This window comes from Ursus arctos, unplaced genomic scaffold (assembly GCF_023065955.2).
Source record: "Ursus arctos isolate Adak ecotype North America unplaced genomic scaffold, UrsArc2.0 scaffold_7, whole genome shotgun sequence".
NCBI classification, from domain to species: Eukaryota; Metazoa; Chordata; class Mammalia; order Carnivora; family Ursidae; genus Ursus; species Ursus arctos.
The window spans coordinates 24,661,264-24,684,665 of NW_026623089.1; the positions used below are offsets into that span (position 1 = coordinate 24,661,264).

Here is a 23,402-nt window from a genome sequence, read left to right on the forward strand (position 1 = left end):
AAGGAATTTGTCAGTCTTCAGCTCCTGGCCCGGGGCGGGGGTGGGGGGGCACACCCGCGGAACAGATCCTTTGCGCCAGGGCAGAAACCAGGCCCCACAAGGGCAGCGAGGCCAGGGCACGGGTTTCCTCCCATCAAGGTAGTACTCGGGTCACCCACTCACTGACCCGCTGTGTGCCCAGGCCTCGGCAGTGGCTAGAGAGGAGAAGCCAGCACCTGGGCCCCAAGAAGCCAGTAGGCTGTGGGGGGGTCAAAGCTTGGAGGCATGAAAATATTTGAATGTAATTTCCTTACAAAATTCTTAATGCCTCTAGAGGAAATCCATCTCTCTGCCAAGTTCTCACCCAGCCTTGCCTAGAATGCCCCTGGGGACAAGGAGCTCACCACATCCCAAAGCTATCTGTCTGCTATCTCTGAACAACTATAACTGTTAGAAAAGCTGTCCTTGCACGGATCCAGAGGGGACCCACATCCACCCCTTGACGCCCCCTCTGAGCCTTCTCTTCTTTAGGGTAAATGTCCCTTTTGGGATCATGCTCTCCGACAGAGGCTGAGGTCCCCGTCCTGTTTCACAGTGAGTCAGAGACAGCCTCTTGGAAGAAACAAGATTTGACCTGGGCCCTGAAGGACAAGAGAGTTTGGACTGACAGACAGAAGTGAGAGGCACTCAGTGGGAAAACTGCACTAGCAAATTCCCGGAGAACAATCTGAGCAAGGCCAGGGGGAGAAAGGAAAGGAAGGGATGGGAGGAGAGGAGGGTCCAGACTGAGGGCAACGGGGCCAGCTCTGGCCAGGGACCCACTGGGCCCTTCCACATGTTGCCAGCCAGCGCAGGGCAACCAAGGCAGGGCCTGGGCACTGGTGCCGAGGCCCTCGGGGGCAAGCAAGGGGCTCCTTTGAAGCAGAGCTTGCCATCAGCCCGAGTCTTGTTGGTTTAGATTCTCACATCCGGAACGCTGGCTAATCTTTAGCCATGGGTTGGCCCGCGGCAGCAGGCCGGCTAGCGAGCACCTGCCGGCCGCTGTTTGGAAGGCGTTGCTGGCCCATTTACTGTCTCCATAAACATCCTCCTGTTGGTCAGCACCTGGCATGGGGCAGGGGAAGGAGCCCCAAGGGTGGGGACATGGCTTGGACGGGTAAGGGATTTCTCCACCCCTCTGGGCAGCACCCTGGAAACCCACACCCACCTCCACCCTCTCCATATAAACCCAACCACAGGAAAGCTAGGAGAAACAAATACTTTGTGAGGCTCATGGAGGGAAGGGTAGAATGTCCCAGAAATACTTGGAGTCACAGACTCCAAGATTTTTGGAATCTTCAAGACAGAGAATCTTAGACATATAGATTCTTAGACTCATCTGGTCTTGTGGTTCTCAAACTTTTTTTTTTAAGCTGTTAAATCCTTTTGTCCAACAGAACCAAAAGCTCTGGTTGAAGTCCAAGAGGAGGCCACAGAGCTGCCAACTCAGCTGCCTCAAAGATGCCTCTGGAACCCCAGTGTTCCAAGGAACCCAGCCGGAGAACCATAGATCTTGTTCCAAGAAACAATTTAGACAGCATGGTTTCAATTTCACCCAGATACAGGGACTTGGTTTCAAGGCTTCCTCTTCTAAGGAGAGGACTGGCTTGGGAGTTGTCTATCTGGTGGGATTTTTAAATTAAGTATTCCCTTTTAACCTACGAACAGCAGCCCTTGCCATTTGTGTAAACACTTTTACACATCCATGAGCCTCACAGACTCTGAGAGGTAAATGGCACATGTATAATTATGTCCAAATGACAGATGGGGCAGTTGGGGCACAGAGAGGCTGGAAGGCTTGCTCACAGCTACTGAGTCATGTCAAGTCTTGATTCAATCAAGTCTCCTGCTTCTGAAATGAGGGCTTTGTCCCCAATACGGCAAGGCCCCAGCTCCTCTGCTATACACGCCCTGCCCTGGGCCCCCCAGCTCTCTCTAAGCTCCTCAAAACTGTGTCTTGAGCCAAAGAGATACTAGGTGGAAAATCTGAAACTGCCATTTCTGGATATTAGAAACAGTCTAATATTGCTAATCATATATGATTGCACTTTTCATATATTCATTCTGGTTAAAACAAAACAAAACCAAAAAACCAGAGTGCACTATGAACAAAAGAACCAGACGAAGCCCTCAGGCGCCTTCAGAGAACCATGAAGCAGGCCGACTCACCGCTGAAGCGGATTGCTGGGCACCCCCCACTTCCCCGGCCAGCACTGCTGGGGCTCTGGTGACCTATCTGTGCCCAGCATGTGCAGCTGATCCCTGACGCCCTGAGCTCTCACGAGCTCCACCCTGGAAGATGTAGGACGGCCAACTCCCCACCCTGGGGAGGTACCCAGACTTAGCAGGGGGACCAGGTAGACTCCTATTTAGAAAACCTAGGAAGTAATATAGCCCACGCTCCTGGGCCCAAGGCCCAGTTCTCCCAAGCTGTGTGACCTTGGGCAAGTTATCAGACCTCTCTGAACCTGTTTCCTTATCGGCAAAATGGGTACAATAATAACTTTCTTTATGATATATATAAAGGATTTAAGCTATCTTCTTAAGGAGCAGGACAGTACGTGACGCGGAACCACTGGTGCCACCTAGACCTCCACGTGCCTCAGGTGATCAGGAGCAAGGAAGGTCATGGGAACAGGGGGGGTCAGGGAAGGCTTCCTGGTGGAGGGGAGGGCTTGGTGTTGAACTCTGATATCATTAGCAGAATTGGTGTCTCTGAGGCAGGAGGAACAACAAAATTTTATTTTAATGAAGAAGAAATGAAAACTATCGAAAAGGAAGAAATCGCCATCAGCATCCTCAGCCCTTTCCCCCAGCCCCAGAGCATCGCTCGGCCTCCTTAAACTAATATTTGCCTCTCAGCCCCTGGCAGCCACAGCTGAAGGTAAATATTGGTTTAGCCTGGGAAGCGGAAACCCCAGATGGCAGTGCGGTCCTCTGCCGGCCAGCACGGTTCACACTCCTCGTGCCGCCGGGCCGAGCCACACCCTGAACGGGAGACCTGACCCAGGGCCTTATCTCCAGAGTGGACCCAGGCTCCTCACTGCAGGGAAGCCAGGCTGGCCCACCAGCCCACACCCGCCCAGCAGCAGCCTGCCTCTCCGAAAGCCGCCCTCCCCGAGGGTCTCCATACGTCTCCCTCCTCAGGAGGCAAGGCTATTATCAGGGCTGGGGAACCTCTGCCCAGGTTGGGATGAAGCAGAATGCCATGAGCCCTTGGGAGCCCACCCTCAGTGGCCCCCTAATGCCCTCCTGAGCTCAGCCACGGCCATTCTGATGTGGTGATGTCTTCTCACACTGACCTGACGCCCAGTTCAGCCTGGGAGATAGGAATCCCAGGCCCAGCCCGGCTTCTGACTAGCTGCGAGAATTTGGGCAGGCCCTCTCCCATCTCTGGGCCACATCTTCTCCTTTGGAAAGACTTGACAGCACAGAAGCCACCAGAAACTTTCTGCTTTCATGGCTCTCTCCCCTGTGGTGCCTGCACACACCCCCACCTGTACACACCTCCTTCTCCCCAAGTCACCTACCACCTCTTCACTTTGCTCCCTCCCTTGAAAGTTCTGTTCCCTGACGGCTGATTTCCCACTTTCGTGCCTATGCACACCCTTCGTGTCCGGCCCGAACTGTTCCTCCCCAGTCAGTCCCTTCGTTTCACCTTGTTTGGCTCCTGACTCGAAACTCATCTCCTACAGAAAGTCCTGGATTGCTCCCCAGCTGTACCACCCCCGACACACGGTCTTACTCTTCAGCCACATTTCCTGTAGAATTGGATTTAGGTCTCCTCCGAGCAGTTAGATGGTGTGTCCCCCAAAATAAACATTCTTCAAGGAGGGGGCTGGGTTTTCCATTCTTGTGTCCCCCCCGCCCCCGCACAGTACCTAGGCTGTGCTGGGCACACAGGGGTATCAAGAGACCCTATAGGTGAAGCCTTGGCTCACCAGCTTTCTTCCGGGACCCACAGAGCTGCTCTTCCCGAGCCAACGTTTCTGAAAGGAGCACGGAGACCTTGAAAAACTGGGAGAGGAGCTTATCTCTCCAAGTATTAATCACCCCATAAAACTTGTGTTTATTTGGTTGCTGGCATGTCCCTCTTCCTGGAGGTAGGAAGCTGTTATTCTTGGAAATACCAGCCCAGGCTTGGGCCAGGGCACCCCGAGGCAAGAGGTGACCTCCTGAACTCCAGCAGATCAGGGACCCTGGAAGGCACAAGGCAGGCCTGCAGGGGCCACGGTGTGGGCGCCAGTGGGCCTGGCTTATGTAAGGGCAGTGGGGGGTGGGATGGGGCACCCCCCTGGAGCTGTCACTCAGGGACAGACCCCAGCCCCTGCCTGCACTCTCTCAGGAGAGACAGCCAAACAGTCCATGGCCTGACTTGCACATCTGCTAGGTGCAGGTACCTCAGGATATCTCTGATCTGAAGAACAGGTTTGGAGAGTTTGGGCCATGGGTCCCAGAGACAAGAAGGAAGGGAGGGGTCAGGCCTAGCAGGAAGTCCCTAAAGATGAGACACTGGTTTGGGGGGCAATCGCCTCAGGAAAGAAAGCCCATCTTCAGTGTTGCCAAGGCAAAGAGCGACCTCTCAGGGGATGGAGAAAGTCAAAGCTGGCTGAGGAGGGAGCGCAGGGAAAGCCAAAGGCACTGGGGGGATCCGAGCCACGGTGGTGGGAGGCTGGGGGGTTGGCAGTGAGGAGGACAGGGAAGGAGACTGACCCTGGGACTATATAGGGCAGTAAGTGCATCCCAGAGGGGAGGCCACCGAATGAGGGCATAGAGCAGTGTGCCTACCTCTGAAAATATCTTGGATGAATATCTCTTGTTTTTACACAAAAAAGAAATCATTTTAGGAAGAACAAAACAAAGAGATATTTTAATCTGCTAATTGAATTCAGGGGCCATCATCAGTGTTTGAAAACACCCAGGGATTACGGTGATTTATAGCTCAGACAGGGATCTGCTGGGGCCTCGGCCTTACCCAAGGTACAGAGAGGAGCCTGCTGAAAGAGCCACACGCAACTGAAAATACTGGGTGAAAACCCATTTATAGTCCAAGAGGGGTAACAGGGCTGGGCCTGGTGAGACCTCCTGGGCTGTGCCCCAGCAGATCACTCTCCAGGCCACTCTCTAGGCCCCTGAGGTTTAGAAGCCCCATCTCACCTGCCATGTCCCCTTCACCACCCCCTCTCCAGCCCTTCCTGGAACTTCTAGGCCCAGCCTCAGCCCCCTTCTCCAAGACGCCTTCCTGGACTCCATCCTCCCTCACTGACCTCCACCTCCTCTGACCGACTGCCTCCTTCCATACTTAAACGCACTGGAGCTTTATTGGGGAAGGGACCGCTTCTGGCATCAGAACACCCAGGTCAAATCCCAGCCCTGCCATATCCCCACATGGGCAAGCCAAGCTTTCCATGGGTCTCAATTTTCTCCCTGACAAATGGGGATGACAAACACTCTGTCCAGAGCCAGCTGTGGGGTTAAATGAGATAGCTGGATGGAAACCATCTCAGCAGATGGAAAGGATCTATGACCACAGCACTAAACAATTTACTGTCTTCTCCTGGGTTATGCCCCGATTGAGTCTGGAGTGCTGGCTTTGTCTCCCTAATCTCGCAGTGAGGCTGTGCTGTCTGCGAGCAAGGCTGGGTCTACCCCACTCCCCACCGCTTTCCTTCATCTAACAAGTTCCACCCTTCCCTCCACTCTTCCCTGCCGAGCCCCCATAAACACAAGGTTCTCCTCTGGAGAGAAATCCAGCAGGGAAAGACATGGATTCACCCTCAAAGCCTTCCCCGATTTGTGCAAGGCCTATGGACGGACCAAAACTCAGCCAGTGCCTCAGCGCTGAGAAAAACACAGGCATCATGCGGTGGGACACAAGAAACAGAGAAGAGAACTCAGCTCCGGAAGGCTTCAGGGAGGAGGTGGCTTTTGAGCTGGGCCTTAATGCCAGAGTGGGATTTTTGACCTTTGGGGACTGTAGGAAAAGGCATTCTTTGCTAGGAAAGGGGAAAGAAGGAATGCTGCCCCTATTTCCTTACCCCCCTCCCAACAAGACTACACCTTTTTTTTAAGAGCTGGGACACTTCTGTCTCCCACCACGGGGCCCAGCCCTGGGCTAAGTCATAGTATTCACGACCTCTTCACAAACGCAGGCTTTGGAACTCCAGGGCCTGGAAGAGCGAGGCCCTAGGATATCAGCGCAGCCGGAAGGTGCTCACTCGAATCTTGGGTTAAGCTTCTCCCTCTCCGGGGTGGGTGGGGACGACCGACGGTTGTTGAGTACCTACTAGATGCCAGCTGCCTCGCGTAACCCGGCTCCTAAAGCCTTCAGAAGAACCCTGAGACCAGTTACTATTACCTACCCCTGCTTCACAGATAAGGAAACTGAGGCCCTGCAGCTAGTGCAGGGGGGGCCAGGAGCCACCTGGGTCAGTCTGACTCTATAGCCCAGAGGCATAACCACTGCCCTTTCTGCCTCCAGCAGGTAAGGCCCCACATAAGTACCCATTTCACAGAGTGAAAGGAAAGCAGACCCTTCTCGGGCAGCCTGGGCTCCCTTCCTCACTTACTAAGACTTGGAAGAGCCTGCTTGCTTTCAGGCTCTTAACTTACCCACGTGAATGTAGAAACACTGTTACTGAGTTGAAAAACAGAAAGTTCCCAAACTATTAATTAATAAAAACAGCCTCCTGATGTTTGGAAGTCAACAGAAAGGCTTCTGACAATTACTCATTTGTTTTTACTTTCACTGTCTTTTTTACTCAAATGAAGGTGTTTTGAAAAGAGCTTCACTGTTTCTTGGCTCTGAAGCCAGAAAGGAACGAAAAAAAAGAAAAAAGAAAAAAAAAAAGGTTTTCCACTGCGCCCATGGTGGTTTTCTCCGCAGGGAGGGGGGCAGGGATGGGAGCTGGGAATGGCAAGCACAGGCTGAGCGCTGACTGAGCGGGGCGCTTTACTTACAGCCTCTTGAATTTCCCTTCATCTTCCCACCAACCCATTTCATAGATGGGAAAGCTGAGGCTTCTGCCAGCTCTGCCTGGAGACACAGCCACTTCGCCCATGAGCCGATGTGTACCCAGAGTCTCTGTAGGCGCGCACACACACACTTGCCAACACATGCACAAGCGAGCAAGCTGAGAACGATCCCAGAGTGGGACTTAGGTGACCTGGATTCTAGTCCCACCTCAGCCACCAACTCAGTGTGTGACCCTAGGAAGCCCGAGACCCTCCAAGGCCCCTTCCAGCCCTGGCACTTTAGAGTCACATGTGCCCTCGCCAGGAAGCCTGGCACCTAAGCACCCCAGGCTGCCTTCTGATGCTCCTCCTTACCTCCTCCAGGATGAATGCCCTCTCATTCCCCTGAAGCCGCCCTACTCACACTGGGCACCCAGAGGCAGCCAGAAAAGTCTTAGCCACCCTAGAGCCTTCGGCTCTCCCTCTTACCCTTTCACTCACATCCTGCAGGAAGTATTAGGATGGGGATGGGCCTCCTGGGGGGCTGCAGAGCCCAGGGGTCAGGGGTTCATTGGGACTGTGTGCTGGCTCCCCCACTCACCTGCTGCACCTCGGGCCAATGACTCAACCTCCCTGAGCTTCAGTCTCGCCTCCACGGACCCACTAACGGAGTCTGCCTCCCGGGTGGCTATGAGAGCAGCAAGAACGAAGTGCCCGGCCCGTGCTAAGTCCTCACTACGCTGTAGGTTTTGATGATTAACATTCATTACTTCCTGGAGGTGGAGAGTCTGTGAGGCTGCCGTTTAGGATGACGATTACGCGCTGCTCAGAGGCACAACCCGAGGGCCCTTGGATGGCAGGAATCTCACCCAGGAGCCCCTCGCCCCAGCTGTGGGCGTGAAGGACGGGGGCGCTCTGCAGGGCATGCGAAGGCTCCCCCGAGCTGTCCCCGCGTTCCCTTGGCCCGGGGGCCCTGCCAGTGGGGAAGGGGTCCCCATGCCTGATGAGATGGAGCAGCCAGACCCCGGGGATCCCGGAGGCGTGTCTGCACCTCAGGGGCGCAGGGAGCGCGCACTCACCCAGCAGCTGGACGGCCCGCGTGAGGCCGTAGACGTCCACCAGGGCCCAGAGCGGGTCGGCCGTGCGGACCCCGTTGAAGAACAGCATGGCAGCTGAGTCGTTGATGCGGTAGAACACACGGCCCTTCTTGTCCACCCAGAAAGCGATGATGTTGCCCTCGTTGGCAAACTCCTCGGGCAGCGCCTTGGCCCAGAAGCCGCTCTGGGCCACCAGGTCAGGGCAGGCGTACTTGGGCAGCGAGTCGGGGTGGATGCGGGACGGGTCCTTGCTCGTGAAGCCCAGCCGCAGCGCCCCGCTCCAGCAGCACTGCTTCTTGGTGATCTGGATGGGAAAAGAGGGCCTCAGAAGGAACCCCCTGCCCCGCCCGGCCTCTCCTCTCCCCCGCCGGGGCCCGACAGGGAGGGGGTGCATCCTTCCCAGTAGACCGCCCCCGGCAGACTTCCCCCGGGGAGTCACACCGCCCAGCCGGCCTCCTCTCTCTCTCCTCTGGGAGCCTTCCCACTGTCTGCTGACCCTTTGTGGTCCCCCTGGCCACACCCCTCCTCCAGTCCTTCTGTGCCCCACGGGGAAGGTTGAGGAAGGAGAAGGAAGAGGGAAGAGCACGAGGAGGGGTGAGGAAGAGCAGAAGTGGCAGCACAGAGGAAGAGAAGGGCTGGGTGCTACAAGGGCCGGAACAGAAGGCAGTGCTGGGCGAGAGGGCTCAGGGGCCCAGGAGAGGCGCAGAGAGCAGGGAGGGGGACCCACCTTCAGCCTGACTTGCTCATAGATGAGCACCGGGCGGTTGCTGAAGGTGATGGCATTGCAGAAGCTGGCCTGCCTCTTGACGGCCTTGTGGCTGAGGTCCATGAGGATCTGGGAGCCCTTGGTGTGCGGGTGGAAGAGGAGTGGTGTGGCCGGGAGTCCCCCGCCGGGCAGCGCCGGAGGGCAGTGCTTCTGCTTGTGGTGGCATCGGTGAGAGGTGACAGGGAAGGGGCCCCCGATGGAGTCTGCAAAGGAACAAACCTCCATGTCGAGAGTGCGACAGAGACCCCCAGAGCGGCGGTGGGGGGGGGCACAGAAGTTGCCCACGGCCCAGGACGTCCCCCATCATCGCAACGCACCCACGGGCACCTTTTGGCACCATCTTCCTGCTACCATCTCTTGCTATTGCCGCCTTCACCACCTACCACCGTGTGGCATCCATCACCTTTGGCCCTGGTCCTCTACCCATCACCTCCCACCACCAACTACCAGCTACCGCTACTCACCAGTATTTCCCACCATCTACCTCCCACCTCCCACCTTTGTGATAGATCAGCATTTACTACCAATATCCACCACCATGCCCTGCCACTCATTTATTTTATTCAATAAATATTCATTATGCATCTACTGAATACCAAGCCCCGTCCTAGGCACTGGACATACAGGCATGAAACATACATGGATCCTTTCTCACAACAGTCCAGGAAAGGAAATAGGATATACACAGGAATCACGATAAGAATGGCAGGCAGTGATTAGTGCCGAAAGGACAGAACGGCAGCTCACTTCTCAGGAAGGCCTCCTGGAAGAGCGGAGAAGGAGGAGAGGGCAGGGGAGCTGGTGACAAGGCTGAGCCTCAGTGAACACGTGACCTTGGAGACGCCCTGGAGACCCGCAGGGTGGGTGGGCCCCAGGACCTGGCCGCTTCCCTCCTTCTGGGCCATCCCCCTCCACCCCAGGCCGCCTCCCTGCTTCGCACCGCCCATGCCCACAACATCTTGCACACAGGTGGGCCTCTGCACCCAGGCTTCCTAACGGAACTCGGGTCGCCTCAGGAACCTCTGGCCAGGGAGGCAAGCTGCTTTCTTCTGCAGAGAGCTCTACCATACCCCAAAATGGGACAGAGTACAGCACAGGGCGTGGTCCAGGGGAAGGCACGTTACAAGCATGTGAGGTTGGTGTCCAGGAGAAAGGGCAGAGAGAGGAAAGAAGACGGCCGAGGTGTCAGGTGGTTTGTGTCTGTCACTAATGGCTGTGTGACCTTAGGGAAGTCATTTCCCTGCCCCGGCACAACGAGTAGCTGGAGCTCTAAGCCATGTATCGGCAGCACTGGTGGTGTTAATGTAGTCTTGGCAGCTGGGAACAAGGAGAGATGTTCATTTCTTCCCCAAGATCTGTGTCCTGTCCATCAGGAAGGGCAGCCCCTGCCCTATGCCATCAACTTGAGGAAAGAGAGACATGGAGGCTGGGGAAGATGGGGTTAGGGAAGTAGAAAACCACAGAATGTGACAGAGGCCTTCTAGGATGTGTCAAAGTTTGGTTCCTCCAAGGCAGTGATTTAATAATGCAGAAAGCTCAGTCAGCACCAGGCCTGCTCAGAAGTCTTCTACTCCCTAAAGAGGAGGAGAGCTTTCCAGAAAGGAGAGGAAGACAGGAAGGGAGGAGAGATGGAGAGAGGAGTGTCCTGAGCTGCGAAGACCCAGACTTTGGCCCAGGCCATGTTTGCATCACTTTGCATCTTTGCTTCCTTCTTCCCAAAGGGCCCCCGACAGCAGTGTCCATGGTCCATGGCCAGCCAGACAGCCTGTGCATGGGAGGCGGGGTTGGAACAGGAGCAGCTCCCCTTGCTCTCACTAAAGAGAAAAGACTGGAATCACAGAACAGTGCTCAAGGCCTTTAAAGCCACCAAGAAATGAAGGCTGGGACTGCTCAGAGGAGACCCAGTCAGTCTGGGAAGGACACCAGAAGAGGCTGGTGGCCCCTGGATGGTGCAGAGCAGGGGAGATCATTCCAGGGAAGGGGACGGTTGGGATGAAGGGCAAAGCGTGGCCACAGGTAACCTACAGGTGGCCTGCCTGGGAGAGGTGCCCTTTGGGATCAAACCAGCCTCAGGCACAGGTTGACTGCTGGTCTCAAAAAATATCGGCTGGGTAAATGGATTAGAGGTTGTGGTACAGCTATACAATGGAATATCACTCGTCAGTAAACAAGGGACGAACTACCGATGTGAGTGGCAACATGGATGAATTTCAAAATAATTATGCTGAGTGAAATAAGCCAGTTTTTAAAATATAAGCAAACACAATCCATGGAGTAACTGCAGGGCCTCTGTTCCGTTTAACACCCACCCCCCCGGCCTACACCCTGTCCCATTTGTCCCCATCTAGGAAATGCACGCTAAGGGCTAGTGATAACAAGTAGACTGGAGGTCACCTGGGGTGGTGGGGGAGAGGGAGGGATTGCCAAGGGGCACAAGGGAATGCTTGGGAAGATGGGTATGTTCACCATGGGAATCGTGGTGAGGATTTCACGGGTGTACACACATGTAAAAGGCCACCCAGCTCTACACTCTAAACACGTGTGCGGAGCGTATGTCGATACACCTCCATAAAGCAGCTCTTTAAACCTGCTGAGTCCAGCAGCTGATTACAGCCTCTCCCATGGGATTCCTCCCCAACCTCCATTCGGAATCCATGGGCCAACGGCAGGACCTCAGCTTCCTTCGAAATGCTTCTTCTCCTTCCCACCCATCCTGGCTGGGGTCCTAGGCTCCTGCATAAAGACCGAGAAAATGCTGGCTCTGGGCAAATATGGTGGAGATTCCCAGAGGCCAGAGACCCAGGTCCTGGGAGAACCATTCCCCCAGGCCTCCCTTCCATGAGGCAGGGTTTGGGGTGGGCAAGGGTAACACAGACCCAGCCACCCTGGCTGACAGCAGAACAGATGGAGAAGGAAGGTTATGGAAACCCTGGACCCTGGGGACACAATGAGCACCCAGACATGTGGCCTCAAAAAGGCACATTCATCGACACACACATACACTTGTGGGCACATGCAGGGACTCCAGACCTGAGGAGACCTAGACTTATCCCTTCCCTACCCCTTGGGCCAGGCATCACACATTTACACACGTACCATGCACACACACATATTCATGTCCACAGGGATGAACGAAACAGCAGCATAAGACACACGCCCAGCACACATGGGCCATCCACATCTAATAATAACGGCAGCCATTTCTGGATGCCCGGCCCTGAGCGGGGAGTTGACATACACTTACCGGTTTCAGCCTCACAGCAAACTCTAATAGGGAGGAGGGACATCACTAGCCCATATGACTGATGAAGGATCTGAGCGTCAGAGACATGGAGTGGCTTGCCCACAGTCACCCAGCTGGCACAGAGAGGCTCCAGCAGTCGAACGCAGGCAGTCCAGTGGCAAGGCCTGTGGCTTAGCCATGAAGCGTTAATCGCCAAGACAGCATGGGTCTGGTGTGCTGGACACATTCTTTCAAATGCACATTAAAATATACTTGCGACTGGTAATATACGGGGGAGCACGTTCCTCCATGTGCCACGTAAAACCATTCCGAGTAGCACACGGCGGGGGGGACGCGGCATTCTGCTCACACTGCTTTCAGGATACACGTGTGTAGGCCACCAACACACAGAAACACAGACCATGTTGCCTACGTTGCCCTCCTACACGGCCGGCTATAAAACGTGCCACGCGCACACAAGGCACCCCACTCTGCGATCACCATGAACGAGCTATGGGGAACCTCGAAACCACGCCGAGTGAAAGAAGCCAGCCTCAAAGGCTACCTACGCTCGGATGCCGTTTGTAGGACATTCTGGAACAGGCAAAACTACAGAGCTCAGAAGATCTGTGGGTACCGGAGTTTGGGGACGAGAAAGACACAGGGGCACAAAGGGAGTTTTTATGGTGCTGGAAATGTTCTATACCTTAACTGTGGCAGTGCTCACACAACTTGCACGTTTGTCAGAACTCCCCAAACTATACACTTTAAAAGGATGAGTTTTACGGTCTACAAATAATACCTCAAAAGCAACAACAACTAACAAATCCGGTCTCCCCTGAGATGGAGGAAAGGGAGGCTGGAAGCTCTGACCACCGCAGCCCCCATCAACCCACGGCAGGCAGTGCCGAGGATGTGGACCCCGAAGCCTGGCTGGGCCTGCCACTCTCAGCCTCAAGCCTCTGAAATGGATATGAGAGGAGCATTTTGGCCGCTACAAAGTACCTTCACTGACTCCTGGACTCAAAATCCCGCGCCTGCCTCTTCCTGCCCACGTGTGGCTCCCGAGGCTGTCCCCAGAGCCGTCCTCAGCCCCTTCTCTCTGCACTCAGCTCTGAGTAATCAACGCCCACCGAGCCACCTCTGTGGAGATGATGTGAAAACCCTCTCTGGCCTGCTGGGTATCTCGAAGTGACCATGGTCTCCTGCCACTTGGCAGGCCCCCAGCTGAACTCCTGACCCTAGCCCACCAACTCTCCATGTTCCCGGACCCCAGTGGAATCTTGGAGCACCCCACATTCAACCAGCCAATCCCACCTGAGAACTAGACATCCCTGGGCTCTGCCCGCTCCCGTCCTCCCTGCCCTCAAGGCCCTGGCCCGGCCTCATCACTTCTCTGTAAACAAGGGCCAGGGCCACCAGTAACAGCCACGAAGGCCCTCCCTGCATGCCTCCAGGGGGCGCCATTCACACAGACTACAAGAGGAAGAATGCCCCCTCAGGCATCCAACATGGTGGTCCTTGCCAGGGTGTTTGCTACCTCCCCAACCCCTGCTGTCCTTGCCCGCCATCTTCCTGCTCCGCCTCAGCTGGCATTATCGTCTGGGGAAAGGAAGGAGAGAAAGCAGAATGAGAATCAACCCTGAGCACAGTTCTGGTATCAAGGGCCAGAGGGGCAGCTGGGGGCAAGGCTTCTTCCCTACACCATCCAAAAGGGCTCCCTCTCTGCACTTCAACAGACACTATGACCTTTAAGGTCTCCATTCTATGGACAAGTTACGATTCAGACTGGTTAACCAACTTGCTTGAGCTCACACAGCAATTAAGTGGCAGAGCGGGGACGTGAACCTTGATCTTCCAGTGCTGCTTGTAGGGGTCCTTTACCCTACTCAGCATCTAATACTAGAGCCCATTTTCCCCACGAGTCCAAGATGGCAACTGTAGTGGGGAAAGGCTGCGTGGAGGAGGCTCTGGCCAGTCACAGCTGAGGGAACAGCCATAGCAAAGGGCCTCAGATGCTGGGACACTACTCCCCCAACAGCCAGGGGTCCTGGGGGGAGCCCCAGTCTCACCATCTGGCTCCCACCAGAGCTCTCAGGGAGGCCCCCTTTAGTGACAGGTTTACAAGCTTCTCGGGAGGCACAGTGGGGGCACCCCCCTCCCCAGGCGAGGCTGCTGCTGACACAATGGAAACTCCCCCCCAGAGCCCATTCCTCCTGGGCATTTATGAGGTGCCAGACACAAGCCTGGCCAGCCCTCCAGGTGACCCTCAGCCAGCTCGGACCACATTCCTGCCTCTTGGGGAGGTCCCAGGGGGAGATGCCAGGACACAATGCAGCCTCCAGAGTGACCTCCTCACTGCCCCCGCCCAGCTCTGCCCCAGAACCATCCTGGCAGAACCCCGGATGCCCAGGCTGGGCTGAGAGCTGGGCTGCCAAGGAGAGACAGGGAGAGAGCAATACTAACAACAATGACCAAACTCTATGCGACTTGACAGCTGCCCCCAGTGCCACGATGACACGGGTCCTCAGAAGTGAAGTTACCCAGCCAGAGAGCCCCAATCTGAACTCTGTCACTAACTGTGAGACCTCTGGAGCCTCGCTTTTCTCACCTGTAAAATGGGGGTCATGGCAGACCTTCTTCATGCGATTCTTGTCAGGATTAAACGAGATGATGTATGTAAAACTAACCCAGTAAGTGGTTGCTATAATGATGATTATTATAATTATTATGCTATATAACAGCTAATAATTATATTAATAATTAAGACGATTAGCTTATTAATACTTATTATATTACAATAATAATTATTAATGCTGCTGACATTGATCCGTGTTCTTGTACCTCCACACCTTTGCTCAAGCTATTCCCCCCTCCCCGCCACATAACTTCTTTCCCTGCCCCCCCCCACCTCCACCCCTCCAAATCCCATCCATCTTTCAACATGGACTCTCGCCGTGTTCAGGACCGCCTTGTTCTGAGTCTGTGACCCTGACCCCCAGTGCTGGCATGCTTATCTGTATCTCCTATGAAGGAGGCCTGTCTCACTTCCTGGACGATGGGGGTCAGGGGGCAAAGAACATGAGCCCTGGAGTCAGGAGGCCGTGGGTTCAAACCCTGGCCATTCCACAGACTTGCTGTGTGACTCTGGGCAAGTCACTTCACCTCTCTGGACCTTGATTTTTTTCTCTGCAAAATAGGGTCATCTTAGCTGCCCCGCCCACCTCTCCAGGTTGTTGTGAGGACCCAGGGAGTTTATAGATGTGAAAGAATTTTGCAAACTTGAACACCTGATCCCAACATACGGTCTTATTTTCTCTTATAAAAGCCATAAACACTACTGTAGGAGATGACCAGCTCTTTTCAGCCCAGTGGGAGGCCAGACACTCTGGTTTTATCTTATCCCAAACACTCTAATCCTGGATTGCCAGGGTAGTCCTCATTTAGACTAGCTTATATGCATGCACTGAACAGGGCTCTCTCTCTGGGGTAAAGACGGTGGGAGCCAGTTTGAAGGGTGGGAAAGCAGGTGGGGAGGGGGCCTCAGTGAGAGAGACGATTGTAAAACAGGGCAGATGTGACCTTCTCGGGGTCCTTAAAGGGGCCCACTTCCCTCATGTGCCTCTTCCCTCCAGGCTTGGTCCAAGCCCACTTCTCTGCTGGGAATCTTTCTGTCCTTCCCACCTATATACCTGCATTTCTCTCACTCATCCTTCAGACCTTGATTTTAAAGCCCACTTTCTCCCAGAAGTCTCTCTGGCCCCGGACCAGGTTCAGGGCCCTGCTATAGACTCCCAGGGACTCCACCCACACACCCCTAACAGAGCCTCCAGCACCCAAGCAGCCTCTCTCAACTCTGCTTCCTCCGCAGAATTCAGCGCAAAGGCCCTGAGATGCCCACTGTATGCAGGACACTGATCCGTCTTCTCCACACCCAGAATGGTTGAGAAGAGAGCCACTCGGATCATATTCTGTGCTCTGTGGTGTAGCTTTCTGGCAATGAAAGGCTGCAGGGTTATTTGTGTTTGTCTCCCTGATGGACCCTGAGCCTCCCGGGGACAGAAACTCTTGTCTTTTTTACTTCTCTTTCCCCAGTGCCTCGCTCAGAGCACAGAGCGGGTGCTCAGTACGAGTTGTTGAATGAACTGCCACTGTTCAAGTCTTCAATCCACTGACCAACTGGCAAGTGTCCAGCGAGTACCCACTCTGTGCCTTGCCCTTTCTGGTGTCCTGTGGAGAAACCAGAGAAAGAGAGGACTAAAAAGGACAGCTTCCTTCACTGCCCAGCACCAGGATCCCACCCACACCGCATGCCTAAGAACCTGCAACAGCTCCCCACTTGCCTGCAGGAAAAGGCGAAAAGGACGGTCATGAGAGTTAATTCTTTCTTTGGTGTCAAATACTGCATCAGATGCCCTTCACATGCGACCTCACCTCACCCTCCTAGTCCCTGCAAAGCGGGTGTCTGGAGGAAGCAGGCTCCAAGATGGCCCCAGTGATCCCCACTTCCCCCTCCTGGCAGTCATCCCCTGTGGCAATTCTGTCCCTTTGCGTGTGGAGTAGACCTAGCAGCTAGCTTCTAATGAATGGAATACAGCTGAAGTAATGGGATGTCATGCCCAAGACTCGGTATCAAAAGCCTTCAGCCTCCATCTTGGTTACTTTCTCTTGTCTCTTTTGGGTTTCTGTCTCGGAGGAAGCCAGCTGCCATGTGGTGAGGTAACCCTGTGCAGAAGCCAGTGTGGCGAGGGACCAAGGATGGCCGATAACCACATGAGTAAGCTCAGATATGGATCCCCCTCCAGACGAGCTCTCAGATGAGACCACAGCCCCAGCCAACAACTTGACTGTAACCTCCCAAGAGACATTAAGCAGGAGGTACCTAGCTAAACTGTGTCAAGATTCCTGACCCACAGAAACTGAGATAATGAAATGTTTGTTGTTTAAACCACTAAGTTTTGGGGTGATTTGCTGTACAACAGACGTGCTCTGCAACAATACAGTATCAGTTAGTCCCACTTCATAGATGAGGAAACAGAGGCTCTGAGAGGTAATAACTTGCCCAAGGTCACATAGCTGGCAAGTGGCAGCTCTGGGTTCTGAATTCAGGGAACACACTGCAGCCGCCCTCAGGGAGCCCCACCTCACTGGCCAGCATGCTAGTCCCCTCTCTGCTACATGAATCCTCTGATCCCCTCTAGTTGGTTTCTCCACGCCCACCGCAGTCACCACGTATATCCACCTTTGTGATTCAGGGTCAGGGGCCATGTTAGGCCTCTCATCTCCCCTGGGGCCCCAGCTATGCATACAGCAGGCCCTGCTGCTCCCTGGAAGACTGCACGAATCCATGATGACGAGCTGGGTGAAGGAGGACAGCAGGGAGTGGGCAAGGTCAGCACCTTCATCACCAAGTTAATCTGCACACACTGAGCCTCCAGCTCCCACTCACCCTGTGACCTCCCAATCTGACATTTCCAACAGCCACATGTGCATACAGTTGTGCCTCCCCATAGCCTCATTGCTGGGAGGGGACCAGCCCTCCTCTTCCCCCTCCCTGATCCTACCCCAAGATTCCATAAGGGGATTCCAGATGATAACTATTCCGGGTTCAGCTCTGGGCCCCTGCCTTCCCAGCACCTCCCCAAAGCCCCCAGGCCAGGCCGAGAGACTGAAGGGTGGTGGGGAGCATGGCTCGGTCACATAAATCCATACGCCACACAGACCATCACACTTAGCTTCCCTTACACAGATCCACACTCATGCACGTGTACATGTGTGCACACACACAACCAGAGGGTGTGCCTGATGGTGGACACAAGACCCATCAGGGCTGGAGGAGGCAGAGAAACTCTTGGTCCCTGGAGGCGGCCAGGTGCATGTGCGTGTGCATACGAACATACCAAGGCCAGGAGGAGCCTCCACGGAAACCTTCATAGAAGCACAGCCATTCACAGGGTGTTTGCTACGCACAGGTTTACTTAATGCCCGTGAGCTCACTTAATCCTTTCTACCACCCTTCAGGGTAAACCTTACCATCCCCAATGTACAGAAGAGGACAATGTACGGATGAAGGAACTGACCCAAAGTCACACAGCCGGGGGATCCAGATTCAAACTCTCACCAAGAACACCTGCCCCACCGTCCCCTTCCTTTCTAGCCTTGCCTGGCTTCACCGTCCAGCTCAGGTCTCACATCCTCCAAAGCTGTCCTTGACGGCTCCATCCCACCTGTCCCCCAGGCCACCTGCAGCTCCAACTGCCACATGGCCCAGCCACAAAGAGCCTCTACCCCTCACTCTTCCCTCTTACTCAATGACCAAGAATCCGCTGGGTGCCCACTGGGGGCCAGGCACAGAGCTGGGTTAAGAGAACAAGAGGATCTCGAGCTAAGCCACCACACCTGCACGCTCACCTTGGCCTAAGCCTCCAGAGCTGCGGCCAGGAGACCCACAGCTCCCTCTGCGCTAATCCCAGGTCTCATAAGGCCATGGGACGCCCTTTCCCCTGCTGCCTGTTAAGGAACCTGAGAAGGAGAAGTGGGGAGCCAGCTGCAGAAGGGGCAAGGCCTGACTTTCCCCCTGAGCACCAGCTCCATGACCTCAGCCCACCATTTCCCCTTCTGGGCCACAGCTTCCCTCTCTGTGAACGGACAGAATTGGGGACCAACTCGCAAGTCGGTGCACCCCAGCATCTAGGATTTGCTGGTCCAGAGACCAGGCTGGGGGTGCCACATATGTCTGAGGGAATATGTGTGTGCCGTCCGCACATCAACCCCTCAGCCCCGGGCCTACCCTTGCCGGTGGGGGAGCACTGACGGAGGTAAAGGGGGAAGGCAAAGAAAGAAGAGGGGAGGGCAGGGGAGGTCCGGGGAGGGGAGGCCTCTCAGTATGGCTGCTGCCTCCTTCTGTGCACTCCACCCCCCCCCATCCTGCCCTCAAGACTGGGAGCAGCTCTGGAAATCTGCCCGATGAAAGACATCAAGCATGTAACTGCCGAAACCATTTTCCAAATGGGGATTAATTTCTCCCATGGGTCTCCTGCCAGGCTGGTCCCAGAGGAGCCTGACTCCTCACCACCAGCCCTCACACACAGACACACACACACACACACACACACTCACACACACTCACACACTCACTCACGCACACGCCCCTCTCATGCAAACACTGACATCTATCACAGAATAACAAGGACATGCGCCACGCACAAAGTAACACAAACGTGGCTGCCCACATACGGAAACGCAGACACGACACGAAATCCCTTAAATAGTAGATAGGTACACATCACACGGTACACGTCACACGGTACACACACACACAGAGGCCCAAACACAGATACACCATCTGCAGACACCAGAAACACCGGCAGCCAAAACATGTCCACAAACACACTGCTAGAAACCACCCCCATACACACACACACAGTCTGGGGTCACTCTCTGTCACAGCCCCCTCATCTCTGTCACCTAGCCATCCAAAATCTTCAGTGCGCACCAAACCCAAATCCCAAGGCCCACAGTGAAAATACAATTGAGAACTATGTAAGTATTCCCAGGGAGTCAGGCTGTGGGCTGAGAGCGCCCCTGGGAAGGAGCCATACCCTTGTATCTCCCACTTCTCCCCCAAACCCACCCCCCCCCCCCGGAAAGAGGCAAAACCAGAGCCACGGAGGCAGCCAGTGCATGGGTGCGGGCATGAGCAGCTGTGGATGTGGGCAGGACGTGTGAGGACGGGCACACACAGGTTCCAGCTAAAGGCCCATGTGACACAGGCAAAGACGCCTTCTCCACAACCCCCAACTCCCCTCTCCTACTCACGTTGATGGTAGGTTGAGGCAGGGGCTAGGGCCAGCTTGGCGGGAGGCCCAGCCTAAGGAGTGGGGTCCCGGCTGAAGGCAGGGGAGGGAAGGAGGGCAAAGCAGATGAGGCATTTGATTAGCGTTCGCGAAGGTCCACCCAGCCTGGATGCCCAGCTCCTAGAGTCCTCGGCCCACCCAAGTATCCTCCTGTCCCGGGGGCAGAGGGAGGGACTACGACTCTGGCCTCAGAATGCTTTTCCAAGCCCTTGTGGTTCTCCGTGTTCATTTCTCACACCCTCTTAAGCAATCCTCACAATAGTCCTATGAGGAGGGCACTACCATCAGCCCCATTAACAGACGAGAAAACCAAGGCTCAGGAAGACACTTGCCCTCACTATAACACGTATCTACGGGCCCTGGAGCAGGTACTCTTGAGGGCCCTGGAGCAGGTACTCTTGAAGGCCCTGTGCTGTCTGGGGTGGTCTCACGGTCCTCACTCCCCTCTGAAGCCTCCGCTCCAGGCCAGCTGGAGGACAGTGTGCTACGTCCTGGGCCTGCTCTGAGGGCCTCTCTGTCCTTCCCAGGCCACAGGCTTGACCAAGTCTGCTTCCAGTGGAAAATGCCAGTCTGCTCCACCCCTCTGCCAACAGGCTCTGCTGGGGCCAATGAGCCCTGAGAGGAGCCCCCGCCCCATGGACACGCAGGGCCAGGCCCAGGTCAGCCCAGTCCGAGTCTCGGGCCAAGGCCCAGGCCACTGGCCGGCTCCGGATTATGTGTCTTCCAGGACCTTCCATCTGTCACTTAGCCCTCCAGGCCTAGGACAAAATTTATTTCCTTTTAAGAGAGCCAATGATTTGCTTTTCCCATGTCTCCTTTCCTGCCTTTTTCTTTTTTAATTAGAAATTACTCTCTCAAAGTCCAGAGCCTGGAAGGGAGAAGCCACCTGGTCACCAGTCCCAGCCACAGCTTCCCAATCACTTCTGCCACCACCCTCCCTCCCTCCTGGGCCTCGCCCAGTTCTTTAGTGCCCACTGGACTCAGCAGATGGAGGCTGCCCATCTCCGATTGCCCTGTCTGAGGGGGGAGCAGGGGACACAGGGAAGTGTGGCAGGGACTGCCCAAGGTCAGCCCACACTGTTCTGGCCCCAGCCGGTTTGTACAGAAAGCCCAGCTCCTGGGGCCCAGCGATGACAAAACAAGTCCCTGGGAAGTCTTTCCCTTCTGGGTCTGGTGCCACATCGGCCATGTTACTCCCAAGACCACGGCGCCTGAGCCAGGCAGATGGAGGGGCCAGGAGCCCGGGCGAGCAGCAGCTCTGCAAGTAGGGAGCCAGTGCCGTGTCCCTGCCACCCCTTCACCTGCCTGCGGCCGTCTGTCTGACCGTGGATGTGAACCCAGGGGTCAGGAGTTCACTGGCCTCCCCCACAGAACACACACTTTGAGAACTGAAGTCAGGCAACTTGGGGGGCTATCACTTGCACATCTGGATGTTGAGGCATAAGCAGACACAGGTACACACCCACAGACACCTCGAATGCACCCTTGTGAGCACAGACACCCACACACGCACTCACGCACACACACGTGTGCCCATACATCTCTCCATGTGCCCATCATGGAACACGGCGCTGACCTCTGTGGCCTGCATTCCAGGACCTACAAACAGGTCCCCCCAGCTGTCTACCTATGGTTTGCCTCAGTTCTAGGAGAGGAGGATATGGACACCCAGGACCTCACATCCCGTGTGGGGGCTGGTCAGCACCCGGGAAGGTAAGAGGACAACAAGACTTTGCGGGGAGACTCAGCTGCCTGACCTCTGCTGGCTACCAAGGAAAGCCCACTGCTTCCCGCTTTCCCCAGCCCCTCTTGCTCTCCCCCACCCCAGTGCCAACCACCCAGAGGCACCCCCTCCCATGGCTCCACAGCCCACCAAGGAGTAAAGAGGCAGGGGGATGATCCTGCCCTTGCCCAAGGGCCCCTGGGCCCCAGCCTCCCAGGTGGTCCCCAGGCTGGGAATGGGCAGACCCCCTGGCATCAGCTGGGGCCTTACCGTGGAGGGTGCTCCGGGTGATCTGTCCCCCCATCGCGGTCAGCGGGCAGCACGGCCACCTTCGTTTGGCCAGCTGGCCTCCTCACCAAGCCACCCTGGCCGCCAGCTCCCCTCCTCCTGCCCCTCCTCCTCCCCCGCGGCCGGCAGCCGGCATGGCAGGGCGAGCCCGCCCCTCCCGCGTCCCCACGAACTCCCTCCTGCACACGGCTGCCTGCCCGCGAGGCCAGCCCCACACACACACACACACACACACACACGCACACACGCGCACGCACTCACGCACACGCAAGCACACCCCTCCGGCCCTGCTCGCCGCCTCCGGCTCCCACCCACTCCCAGAGCCTCCCCCACCGCCCCGCACTGGTACAGGCAATGGGATCTGTCATGTTTATTTACATAAGGAGGAGGAGACTGGAGGCTTCCTGAAATAGCCGAGCTCCAGAAAGCACTGGAGATGCCCCAGCCAGAGCAGACACACACACACACACACACACACGCATGCACACACATGCGCACACACACATGCTCATTCCCCATCACACACTTCATCACAGATACCCGCGCGCACACAGCCTCACCAGCCACCCGGGCTTGCAGCCATCCACGTGCCATTAGGCACCTACTACATGCAGACCTTGGACAAAGACAATGAGGGGACCATGGTGAGCAAAACACACACTGTCCGATCCTCAAGGGGCTTACACTCCAGCTAGTGGAGCTTACTAACAAACAGCTAACATGGCTTCGATCTTCTTCCAGGCTCTACGGCAAATGCTTCAGGAGAATTAACCCCTTCTGTCCTCACTGGCTGAATGAAGAGGTCAGTATTATTGTTATTATCAATAAGTACCATGATTTTTATTATCTCACAGATGAGGAAAGTGAGACCGAGAGAGGTTACCAACCTAGAAAGTGGCAGGGCTGGGAAGCAAACCCAGGGGATCCAGGGATCCCCCGAAACACCACCCCTTTAATCGTAACATATACAAGCTCACCCCGACACACAGAGACGGCACCACCTGTCTGCGCCACATCACACGTACAAGCCCAACGCGGGCTCTCAGAAGCATCACCGTTATGCACACTGAGCCGCCTACTGCCCACCAGACTCAGGGAAGTCAGGCACCGCATGCACTCTCGTTTCTACTCCAGATGGCAGAGGCTACTGGTAGGTCCGTTTTACAGAAAAGTAAGTTGAGGCTCTGAAAGGCTCCGGAAATTGCATGACGTGCGTGACCCACCAGGTCAGAGGCAGAGCCAGGACTCGAGCCTGGGTCTGTGAGATAATCTCCCAGTTCATCACCCTTTGCAGGCTCTCTACAGGACAGGGGCCTCTCGCAGGCCCTGGCCCAGGACCCAGTCCTCAGGCTCAGGGATCTGGGTTCCCAGGGAAAGATCTGGGTGGGGAGGGAAGGCCAGTGGGCGGAGGCTTGAGGGCTGGGGAAGGAGCTATGGCAAAGGCAGGGGCTGCCCCGTATCAGATGGGACTCAGAGG

The 23,402-nt window shown here is 55.6% G+C and overlaps 1 protein-coding gene across 6 annotated transcripts in view; it reads right to left on the reverse strand.

Moving 5' to 3' along the window:
• The window catches only part of NEURL1 (neuralized E3 ubiquitin protein ligase 1), a 76,918-nt gene that overhangs the window by 10,912 nt on the left and 42,604 nt on the right, over positions 1 to 23,402 (reverse strand). Inside the window, exons 1-5 of one of the 6 annotated variants that reach the window (XM_044382084.3) lie at positions 16,235 to 16,266; positions 14,670 to 14,762; positions 12,080 to 13,660; positions 8,797 to 9,038; positions 8,052 to 8,373 (exon numbers count right to left, since the gene is read on the reverse strand). In XM_044382084.3, coding sequence (XP_044238019.3) covers positions 8,052 to 8,373; positions 8,797 to 9,038; positions 12,080 to 12,305 — 790 coding nt within the window. In that variant the 5' untranslated portion in view covers positions 12,306 to 13,660; positions 14,670 to 14,762; positions 16,235 to 16,266. Of the gene's footprint in view, positions 1 to 8,051; positions 8,374 to 8,796; positions 9,039 to 12,079; positions 13,661 to 14,669; positions 14,763 to 16,139; positions 16,289 to 19,876; positions 20,053 to 21,907; positions 22,256 to 23,402 lie in introns of those variants that run through there. The other 5 variants (XM_026494042.4, XM_026494044.4, XM_044382088.3 and 2 more) reach the window with 5 other exon arrangements.